Raw genomic sequence first — 11,327 nt, forward strand, 5'->3', positions numbered from 1 at the left:
GCGAGGTTTTTTAGACAAAAAATCACAATAATTTGGAGAGAGAGTCAAAGTGTTCTTATTAATCAGCAGTGAAAATTGGAATCAACTTTTGGAAAGCGAGTTGGCAACAAGTTTCAAAATTTCCAGAATGTTCCCTCATTTTTGACCCAGCAATCTCACTGATGTGGAAACTTATCTTAAGAAAACAATTCTATTTATAGAAGAATTTCATGCACAATGACACTTCCTGCATATTTATAATATTACAGAATTGAAAACACCCAAATGTCTAATGAGGGAGGAGGAGCTAATTATGGCATCTCAATATGATGGGATCGAATGTGTTTTTAAAGTGATATCATTAAGTACATATGAACTTGGGCTTTCCTAGTGGCTCAGAGGGTGACGAATATGCTTGCAATGCAGGAGTCCCTAGGTCAGGAAGATCCCCTAGAGAATGGAATCGCTACCCACAACAGTATTCTTGCCTGGAGAATTTCATGGACACAGGAGCCTGGAGGGCTACAGTCCATGGGGTCGTAAAGAGTCGGATGTGACTGAGCAACTAACACTGTCACTTTCAGTATTAAGTACATAAGGCTTCCCCGGTGGTTCAGCAGTAAAGAATCCGCCTGCAATGTAGGACACACGGGAGATGTGGGCTCAGTCTCTGGGTCAGGAAGATCTCCTGGAGAAGGGAATGGCTACCCACTCCAGTATTCTTGCCTGCAGAATTCCATGGACAGAGGAGCCTGGCGGGTAACAGTCCATGGGATCACAAACAGTCAAACACGACTAAGCACCTAACACATTGCTCCACACCAGGTGAGGTCGTGAGACCTGCTGTAATCCTTACCACCTGCTAGGGACCATTATCAAGCCCATTCTACAGGTGGAAAAACTAAGGTTTGTAGAGGAATGTGATTGGTCCTCCTTCCTGGATTAGGACGGAAGAAGGACCAGTTACCCGTGTCAGCTGGACTGGAGGCCAGGAGCTCCCTTACCGAAATGAGATCTTTCTTGAGTACCAGAGTCATGCCATCGCTGGAGCACTTGGGCTGGATCAGGGTCAGAAGTAGCTCCTGGTTGCAGACCTTATTGGGAGTGGTGATCTCCACCGGTGTGGGTGAGGGCTGCAGCCCACTGCCTGTGGGGTAGCAGAGGGGGCCCCCGCAGACAGTCACTGTGGGGCTCACTGTGCTCTGAGGTGCTCAGCACCTCTCTAGCTAGGTACTCTCAGCATTCCTGAGATGCACATGAGGAATATGGGGCTCCCACCAGCTGCTGCAACTTTCCCCGTTCACACAGCATCTGGACGTAGCAATAGATCCCAGGAGAGGGCCAGGGAAGGGAGGTTGTGGCGGGGGGCGGGGCGAGGGGGACAAGGGAAGGGAGGCAGGCGCTCACCACAGCTGTGGGTCTGCAGAGAGACATCACTGGCCAGAGGGAGCTCCACGAAGGATGCCACTACGCTGGCGTTGAGCCTCCGGGCCTCTCCCAGCAGGCCTTGGGTTGTGTTTGGGAGCTGGAAGCCAGGGTTGATCCTATCTGGAAAGATCTTCAAGGAGTATGCACCAGTGGCCTAATGACAGGGAGAGAGGCAGAGCAGGGAGCTATGGACACGGTCAGGGGCCACACAGCCTGGCAAGGTGAGCCGGCAGGCTGGCCAGGGTCTGCCAGGCCTCAGTCAGGCTCTCTTCTGCTCCTGCTGTTTCCCCTGCCTGGACCATCTCCCCTCATCTACTGGTTCCTGTCTGTCTTTCAACTCAGCTTGGAGTTCACCTCTCCAGGAAACTTCCCTGATGCGGTGGGCTGGGTTAGGGGGCCTCTCTAAGGGATCATGGAAGGCTTCCTGGAGGAGGTGCCATCTAGGTGAAGGTCTGAAGGAAGAATAGGTAGAGCACAGAGGGCAGAAGGATCATCGTGTATAAAGGCCCAGGGCTGGGGTGATGGTGCAGGAAGTTTGGGTTTTTTCTTTGAGGAGCCTCGGGAAGATCTGAACGGGGCTGTGTGGCTCTCAAAGCAGCTCACCCAGATCTGCATGTTGTGGTTGGCGTCGATTAACCAGGACACGTAGGGTGGACCCTGAAGGATGAGCACGGCGGCGTCAGTATCTCTCCAAGCACAGGTCAGCTCCAACTTCACAGTCACTGTCCGGGGCCTGGATGTGGGGGGAGACGGACCCCCCTCCGCATCAGCGAGGGCTGTAGTGCGGGGTGTGGGGCAGTGTCGGGGAGCCTGACCAGGAATTGCCGGGCCAGAGCAAGACCTGGGGTCGGTTGAGCAGCAGCTGCGCTCCTAACCTGGTTGGTCCTGGGTCTGTCGGGTGAGCGTGGAAATGGGCGGGGCCCAGATATAGGCGGGGGTGACAGTTCTCTAACCAGGCCGGGGCGGGGCTAAGGCTTGGACAGAAGCGGGGCTTTATAGAGGGTGGGGCTGGTGGGGCTGGCGGGGCTGGCACCCTTACCCGGCCTCTGGGCCCGGTAGGATCCTCAGGATGTGCGCCTCCTTGTGGCCAGGCACACCTTCCAAGCGGCAGCCCCGGATCGAGGCTTTCGGGCTCCATTCGAGCCTGTGGCCCATGTCCTTCTGGGGTTCCAGATTGCAGGAGAACGGTGAGTTCGAGGCTGCGGAGATAAGCGCACCTCTGTCTCCTCTTGGAGCAGCCTAGCATCTAATACACAGGCCCACCCTCTCCCACAGTAATGGTGGGGCAGGCAGGATGGCTTCCAGGTGGCGCTAGGGTTTAAAAAAAATAACTCTCCAGCCAATGCAGGAGACCTGAGACAGGGGTTCAATCCCTGGGTCAGGAAGATCCCCCTGGAGAAGGAAATGGCAATCCACTCCAGTATTCTTGCCTGGAGAACCCCATGGACAGAGGGGGCTGGTGGGGTACAGTCCATGGGGTCGCAAAGAGACACAACAGAAGCGACTTAGCATGCATGCAGGCAGGAGGGAGCAGCTAAGAGTGGGGGCTTGGGAGGACCCGGGCTCAAATCCACTTACAGCAGAGTGACCCAGGGCAAGTCCCTGGCCTCTCTTTCCTCATCTGTCAACACACATTTTATTTAAGGTATAAAACCATGGCGTACGTTAGGGATGCAACCCAGCAACTCCCTGTACATCATCCCCCTTTTATCCTTCTTAGAGTATTTACCATGACCTGAAATTACAGAATTTGTATACCTGTCTTTTATCATCTTCCTACCATAGTGCCAACTCCAGGAGGGCAAGATCTGGGTTTGTCCCCACAGGGTCCCCAGATGCCTGGCATAGGGCTTGGCACATACCAGGGACACAATAAATAATATGAAAGTGCTGTTTTTGTAGGTCAAGAGACTGACAAATGGCAGCAGTTTCACAGGGTTCAATCTAACATTTGATGAAAGGGTAACCACTGTCCTAAGTGACCCAGGGCAAATCACATATTGTCTTGGTGCCTTAGTGCCCACATCCGAGGAATGAGACAGAGAAATCCAGATTCCTCAAGAGTGGAGTCCTGAACCCAGAGAGGCTACTAGGGAGGCAGACCTTGGTCCAGACGAAGGAGGATGCTTTGCGGGTTGTTCAGCTCAGCAACAGAGGCGATTGGACCCTTTGTATTCGCCCAGTTGAGGAGCTGGTCCTTGGTGGTGAAGGATGGCAGCTGTGTGGTGTTGGCATCTAGGGCCTCGTGAAAGACCAGTTTGGAGTCCTGGGGAGACATTTGGCAGCTCAGGACGCTGTCCCTGGGCCTGAATGCCTTCTGTCCCACGCCAGATGTCAGGAGATAACTGGGGGAGGCAGCTAGTTGGCTGAGCAGAGAAGGCCAGGGCTGAGGAGGCTGAGGCTGGTGGAGCCGAAGCCAGCCCACAGGCCCCTAACTAGGGCCCCTCAGAGCCAGATCTGCCCCATCTCTTTTCCACACCTCAGGGGCTGGGTGGACACACATCCAAGTTCATCCATCACCCTCCCACCCCTCCATAAGCATCCTCATTCAGTCCGCACTTATCGTGAGGCTCATGTCGGTTTTCCCCACACTCTTGTGAGGGACAGTGGCTGGCTTGGCCACCCCTGCATGGGGCTTGACACACAGTAGGCACTAAGAAATATTGGTCTAACTGTGTGCTGGGTCTTGAGACCAGCAATGAAGATCCTGACATGGCAGCTTCATCCTGACACCTGGCACACGGCAGGTGCTCCCCGCACATGGAAATGGAGAAGGGAAGATAGAAGACATGATGAGTAAATGAGTGAATGAAAGACAAACAACTGGTCCCTGCTCTGGTGGATCTTACTATCCAGAAACCAGTCATGCCTCAAGTCATTTGAAACAACAGAAGACAGAGGATATTATTCTATAAGAAACAAAAGGAGCAAGACAGTTCCCTTGAATGAACAGAGATGAGAATCTGGGTGGCTGCAGCACCTCACTGCCTCCACTGCCCATGCCTCAGCAGAAACTCTGGTGGGCTAGAGAAGGAAATAGGAAAGACTTCCTGGGGTAGAAGTCGAATGATTCATAGGAAGCTGCTGGGGCCATGGACTGGCCATTACGCTGAAGCAGCAGAAGCATGAGAGCTTCAGGCTAGATACTAAGGGGGGACTGCCTGACAGTGGAAACAGGCAAGACATCATAGAAAGGTCCACTTGCAATGGAGCAGGACTTTAACAAGGGGGCAAAGTGATGAGGACCTGGGTGAGGAGCCCAGTGCCCACCCCCACCCCATGGAAGGGCTGGGGGAGTCGTTTAGAGCTAGAGAGTTGGGTTGGGTGGGGTGGGGGAGGACTTTTACCATCTGACCCTCCGGGTCAGCTCTGTAAAATGGGAATGTAATAGGGATTAAAGGGCATTTGTCAGGCTCTTGGCGCCGGGTCTGATACAGAGTTCTGCGCCCTCCCCCGGTGAGACTCTTGGCCTCTCCAGAAGCGTCCAGGCTCCGGCTGTTTGGGGCCGGCTCCGGAAGCTGCGGGCCGAGGTCGCGCGCGGCTCGGGCGGTCCATCCGCCCCCTCTCCCGGGCCCGTGTATTCTTAGCCCCGGGGCTGAAGGCGTGGCCGAGGCCGGAGCCGGCGGCCGCCGCGACCTTCCGGCCCGGCGGGCGGGCGCTTTTCATGTGCCCTGCGTCAGCCAGAGCCCCGCCGGGCCTCGAGTCCGGGGCTGGGCCGCCAGAGGGTCCGGGAATGGGAAGGGGGAAGAACGTTGCCCGCTCTGGGAGCCGCGGGGTCGGTCCCGCTCCGTCCTCCCGGTTGGCTGCGTTCGGCCTGCCCTCCCGAGGGGTCGGGGGCTTCCATGCCGGCCCGCTCCGCCTGACTCTGCGCTTCCTGCCGCCAGTCGCGCGCCCCCTCAGCTTCTCTCGCTGTCTAGGCCCGCGTCCCAGGCAGCCCGGGACCGGGGCCTGCCTTCAGGTCCCCTCCTCCTCTGCCCCTCCTCGAACTCTTAGTCTCTCAGAGTCGTTCCTCCCACAACAGGCCGGCCCTCTTTCCGTTTCCATATTTCTTTCTGTGTCTCGCTCCCACTTGTTTTCATTGCTCTCCCCCGAGCTCCGGCTCTCTCCCCTCTGCTTTTTCTGGCTGTAAACAACAGCTGCTGCGTGGGGTGTGGTGGGGGGCTACCTCCCAGGGCCTTAAACGTGAACGAGGCCGTGCACCCGGCCCACCCTACCTCCTCCAGCCCTGAGGCCCCCTGGCTGTGGTCCCAGCCAGTGGACCTTCTCTCTCTCTGGTGGATGTGTCTGACATTTAAAGTTGGAATTTTTTAAAAAATAATTTTTCTCCAATCTAGGCCATGTAAATTATAGCAAATCTTGCAAATTCAATACAGTGAAAAGAACAAAGCAGATCTCTGTTCCTCATCCCTCTCCCCAGCCAGAACTACTGTTAACACATTGTTAGGTTTCTTTCTGGCCTTTTTTTGTCTGTGCTTGAATATTTTTACATTTACGTCTTGTAAACTTTTTCAAAGACAGTGACAAGGTTATTTTATGGAGGAATATCAGTGAGCCCAGTTCTCTCACTGGACAGATGGGAAAACTGAGGCTATGAGAGAGGGTTGGACTTGGCCCATTTGTGCATCAGCCTGAGCGCTTCCCAGGTGGCTCAGTGGTAAGGAATCTGCCTGCCAGTGCAGGAGACGCAGGTTTGATCCCTGAGTCAGGAAGGTCCCCTGGAGGAGGAAATAGCAACCCACTACAGCATTCTTGCCTGGAAAATTCCATGGACAAAGGCGCCTGGCTGGCTATAGTTCATGGGGTCCCAAAGAGTTGGACACGACTACGACTGAGCATGTGCACACACACATACATCGCCTCCTGCGTTTGATTCCCACCTCCGGGTTTGTGTTCTTTTCCCCAGGTTCTGTTGCCCTTTGTGTTCTCTCTGGCAGGGCCCCATGGGGTTCACCAGGAAGGGCCCTGGTGAGTAATCTCAGAAAGAAAAAGAGAAGCAGGGGACCCTGGCTCACAGAGGTGGACAGCAGGGGCCTCCCAAAGCCCGTGCCTGAGGCTGCGGTTGGAGGTAACACACTCACATAGGCCAGCTGGAGTGGGATTCCTGGTGCCTGCAATTTCAGGAAGATGGATTTGTTCACGCTGAGAATCAGCAGCACCTCTCGGGGCCGGATGCCACTTTGCTTGGATGTCTGGAGAGTCAGCTCCAGCATTGACATGTCCTGGGATGGGGGCAAGGGGAGAGACACATACACAGATCAGTCAGGCTGCAAAGGCTGTGTGCCACCCAGGTCAGCAGCGTTGACTCATTTACTGTCAGCTTCCATTTCATTCTCCCTGCCCAGCTTGTCCACTCCTGTCTTCCAGAGCCCGGCATAGTGCCTGGCCCTTGGGCAGGTACCCAGAAAATATTTGCTAAACAAATGAAAGATGAGTCTCAGCAAATCCAAGGAGACTTTTTTTTTTAATGATCAGAGGAAGGGATAGATTGCGAGTTTGAAATTGACATGTACACACTGCTATATTTAAAATAAAATGCCTGGGACTTCCCTAGTGGTCCAGTGGCTAAGACTCCATGCCTCCAATGCAGGAAGCCTGGGTTCAATCCCTGGTCAGGGCACTATATCCCACATGTCGAAACTAAGAGTTCACATGATACAACTAACACCTGGGGCAGCCAAATAAATAAATATTTTAAAATAAATAAATGCAATGAGCCTGAACTTTATTTGGTAGTCAGTTGAGGTTTATTATTTCCATTAAAGACCTGCTGTGAACCAGCCTGTGTGACTTTAGAGCACACCGTGTGCCCTTTCTCTGTTCCAGGGCAGCAGTGTTGAGGCATCAAACTCTGCTCCCCTGTTGCAGTATTCCTATTTGCCTTACTATTTTAAAGTACTAAATACTCATGTTTTGTTGAGTAATACCATTATTTTGGTATTTTATAAGAAATGTGAAGTTGAAATCATTTCTGTCTCGAGAGGTACTGACTGCATTAAAAAATTTAATTGATCATGGTGTATGTATTTAGAATGCTTTCATAACAACAACAATAACAACTAATACCTAACATTTATATAGTGCTTCCTAAGTGCTTGGACTGTTCTAAGTGCTTTACACATTGACTCATTTAATCTCATGACAACCCTAAGAGGAAGGTACCATTGTTATTCTCCCTTACAGATGAAGAAACAGGGCACAGAGAGGTGAAGCCATTTGTCCATGACCACACACAGCATGTAAGTATGGAACTAAGATCTAGACCTAGGCAGGCCTCTACTCTCAACTACTATCCTACCTCATCATGTTTTTCTATACCTCTTTATTCCCAGAAAGAAAAAGAACACAGCAATCCACAAGGCAAAGTTTCTGTTGCAAGAATAGACTTCTTTGGGCCTTCCCTGGTGGTCCAGTGGTTAAGAATCCACCTTCCAATGCAGAGGACATGGGTTCGATCTCTTGTTGGAGAAACTAAGATCCCACATGCTTTGGGGCAACTAAGCCCACTAGCCACAACTAGACAAGTCCACGCACCACAACAAGAAGAAGCCTGCGTGCCACAGTGAAGACCCAGCACAGCCAGAAAGAAAGAAAGAAGAACCCCCGCTGTGCTCAGAGACTTTCTGAACCAATGGAGCATGAACAGGTGACTCCTGAAACTGAGACAGGTGTAAGCGTCAGAAGCCCTGCCTTGGACTTATAAGGACAAAGACAGATGGAAACATTTGACTGAAACACAAACTCCAGCTGTTCACAAAAGCTGGCAATCTCTCTCCAAAGAGACAAAAAGCTGAACACCGCTCCCCCATATCTCCTTAAACTTAACAAAAAGGAGACAGATATTTCAAGATGAAGCCATCAGTGGAAAGTTTTTAGATTTAACTTCTAATTATCTCCTGGCCATTTCCCCAACTAATGTCAGACAGCCAGAGTGTTTCAGCTGGAAAATCTGCCCAGAAATATTTCCACTACCTAATAATGACACCGTGATCATGCTTTGTAAGTTTGCTCTTTGAAACAAAATAAAAGCAAATAATATTTCATTTTCAATGTCTCATAAATATTTTTTTCATTTTAGTGAGCTATTAGGTTGCTTATTTTTGAATGATCACTTTTATGCTAGTTTATAGTAGAGTGATATATCTTGAATTTATGTTTGTGTAAGTTCACATTTTTTATTAATTTCTGTTTTCTAATGGGTTTATAACTTTGGGGTTTTGAAATATCTTGTGTCATCAATTTTAAAAAATAGTGTACATTCTAAACACTTTATGGATTAAATATTGGATTTAATATATTTTGGCAAAATAAGAAATATCACTCCAAATGTCAGAGCTGACATTTTGTTCCAGGATTGTGATCAGTTCTTGAAATTAACTGAAGTGAAGGGAGACCCACCTTGGTGTTGTCAGGAAAGGCCCAGGCATTGCTGCTTTGTCTGAATCATCAAGAATGGACCCATCCCAGCTTCATTACCTAACTGCCTATGTATTATTAGCTTGAACCATCAAATATGATTTCACAGCTCTGTATATATGATCAAAACACCTCAACTGTACACTTTAAGTGGGCAGATGTTTTCACAATAAAGTTATTAAAATACGACAATCAAATATCAGTACTTTCACGGGGTTCAGTCTAAGGCATGCCCAGCCCTATGCTGTGTGTGTGTTGCACAAGCTCTTATCGAAGCAGGGTCAGGAATTCTCCCGTTTCACAGATGTAGCAGCTGGGCACAGGGAGGGCCCCTGCCTAAGTGAGTGGTGAAGTCAGACACCCAGTACCCGTCAGCGTGGTGCCAGAGTGGGTGCCTGGACCCCTGGGCAGCATGCCTGGACCGTGTCCTCCCTCTCAACCCTGCCACTCCCCAGACTGCCCCACAGTTCATCACTGTCCAGCCCCACCTGTCTGTCCTCCCCGAGAGGAGTGAACCTCACGGCCCATGCATGGCGAATAGATGGGTCCTATGGTTAGGAGGTGCCACGGCTGCTGCGGACAAGGAGAATAATCCCTCCTCTGCCCTTCGGTGGATGCCCCAGGCTGAGAGCACAGCCCCCGAGGTGGAAGGAAAGAGCCCTGTGACCATCCATGCCTGTTGCACCCCACAGTAACTGTCCCCGATTGTGCCTTAGTTTCCCCATCTGCAAAACAGGGATAGGACAGAGTGGAAACCGAAACCAAGTGAGGCTTTGGATAAAGGAAGTTAAAGAAGAGAAGTAGAGGTCAGCGTCGGGCCATGCTGAGGGTGAGGGGGTTAGGAGACTGGAGCTTCGTGACATGTGTCATGACACTCAGCTCTGCTCCCAGGGCTCTCGCACCACCCCCTCCACTCCCTCGTCACCAACTCCCTCCCTGTAGAGTTAGAGGTGCGGAGGGAGGATGAGTGTGGGCTGAGGCCCAAAGAGAGGCAGGCAGGGGCCAGGGCCACACAGCAAATGAGCCCTGTCGAAAGTCAGGGAGGCTGGAGAGCTGGGCTTCCAGGGGTCTCGGAGCTCCCGGCTCGAGCTCAAAGGCCAGCTGGTTACCAGAAAAACCCAGCCAGGGTTTCCATAGCAAACACTTCCATCCCGTGGCCCTGACTCATCAACACAGTCACTCACACGCAGACTTCCCTCTTTCCTCCCAGCCCCGAGCCCAAAGGTGAAGAAAGGGGCCTGCCTTGTCCCCTATCCCAAGCTCCCAGTCTTCCCTGTGGCATCCTGGGAATTCTGGGAGCCCAGCTGAGGTGGGCAGGCCAGTCACGCCCTCGCCCCCAGTTCTGCAACCTGGGCCGTCCGGGGCCTGCCCGGCCCCTTCCCTGAACCAGTGGGTGGGAGACCACGTTTCTATTTTTGTGCCTCTGGCCCACAGTTGCCATTGTCGGCCCAGCAGTCAGTGGCGGGAAGGGGGATTTCATTGGGGAGGCCCTGAGCGCTAGTAGCCACTTATAGAAAGTCGCTTCCAGCAATTCTTCTAGGAGTGGAGCCTCGGGCCTGCCTGCAGCCCCCACCCTCCTAGGGCCAGACTGGAGCCGGCCAGATTGGAGCCGGCCGTCCCTTTGCTCACCCCAGTGGAGTCAGACTTACAGGCAGGGTAGCAGGCGAAGGGCGTCAAAGCCAGACGGACCTGAAGTCAAACCTGGGCTCAGTCATTAGCCTGTGGCCCTGGGCAGTTACTTCCTGTCTCTGGGCCTCAGCTTCCTGATCTGGAAAATGGACTGAATGATATACCTACTTCATAGATTTGTGAGGATTCAGTGACATTCTGCCTGAAAAGCGGGTGGTCCAACATCCAGCCAAACACATGGCAGTGATTGGCTTTCTCGACCTGCCATTCCCTCCCTGCTCGCTCATCCAGAGGAGGGCCACAGTTTAGGGGCTAAGGAGGTGGGCATGTGGGCTGGGCAGCTGTTGGCTGAATTGGGACCAGTCAGGCCTCCCTGCAACAGCCCCTCTCTGGGCCTCAGTCTCCCCATCTGTGTAGGCTCAGTATTATATGGCTCTTTGATTCCGTTTGCCTCCTTGGGGCTCCCAGTGTTTGGCATCTGGGAGTCAGTCTCCAGCCAGGTGGCTACAGAGTGGGCTTCCAGAACCCCCTCGGGAGGCACGCCACTCTCCCCAGCTGAGGGTTCCTGATCAGCCCATGTCATTTCTACCTCCCCAGTTTCTTTGTCTGTCGGGGAGAATAGCACTGGGCCCGGCCCGGGGCTGCTATGCTCTTAATGGGAGACAGGAAAGAGGGCACAACTCTGTCCTCCAGGAGCTTGGCGGAGAACAAGACTAACACCCCCAAACAACCAGTAACACTGCTAACCTCATGGAGGTGGCCAATCAGCAAATGCTTATACACAGTTACATTTCCCCTTCCTTCCAATACTGACCCACCAATCCAACCATCCACCACATCCACCAATCCAACCAACCATCCATCCATCCATCCACCCA

At 52.4% G+C, this 11,327-nt stretch overlaps 1 protein-coding gene across 1 annotated transcript in view; it reads right to left on the minus strand.

The window, feature by feature from the left end:
• The window catches only part of ENG (endoglin), a 30,577-nt gene that overhangs the window by 6,036 nt on the left and 13,214 nt on the right, over positions 1-11,327 (minus strand). Inside the window, exons 3-8 of the mRNA XM_040225182.1 lie at positions 6,486-6,626; positions 3,511-3,673; positions 2,447-2,606; positions 2,011-2,140; positions 1,387-1,561; positions 984-1,126 (exon numbers count right to left, since the gene is read on the minus strand). Of these exons, the coding sequence (XP_040081116.1) occupies positions 984-1,126; positions 1,387-1,561; positions 2,011-2,140; positions 2,447-2,606; positions 3,511-3,673; positions 6,486-6,626 (912 nt within the window). The remainder of the gene's footprint in view (positions 1-983; positions 1,127-1,386; positions 1,562-2,010; positions 2,141-2,446; positions 2,607-3,510; positions 3,674-6,485; positions 6,627-11,327) is intronic.

This window comes from Oryx dammah, unplaced genomic scaffold, assembly GCF_014754425.2.
Source record: "Oryx dammah isolate SB20612 unplaced genomic scaffold, SCBI_Odam_1.1 HiC_scaffold_25, whole genome shotgun sequence".
NCBI lineage: Eukaryota > Metazoa > Chordata > Mammalia > Artiodactyla > Bovidae > Oryx > Oryx dammah.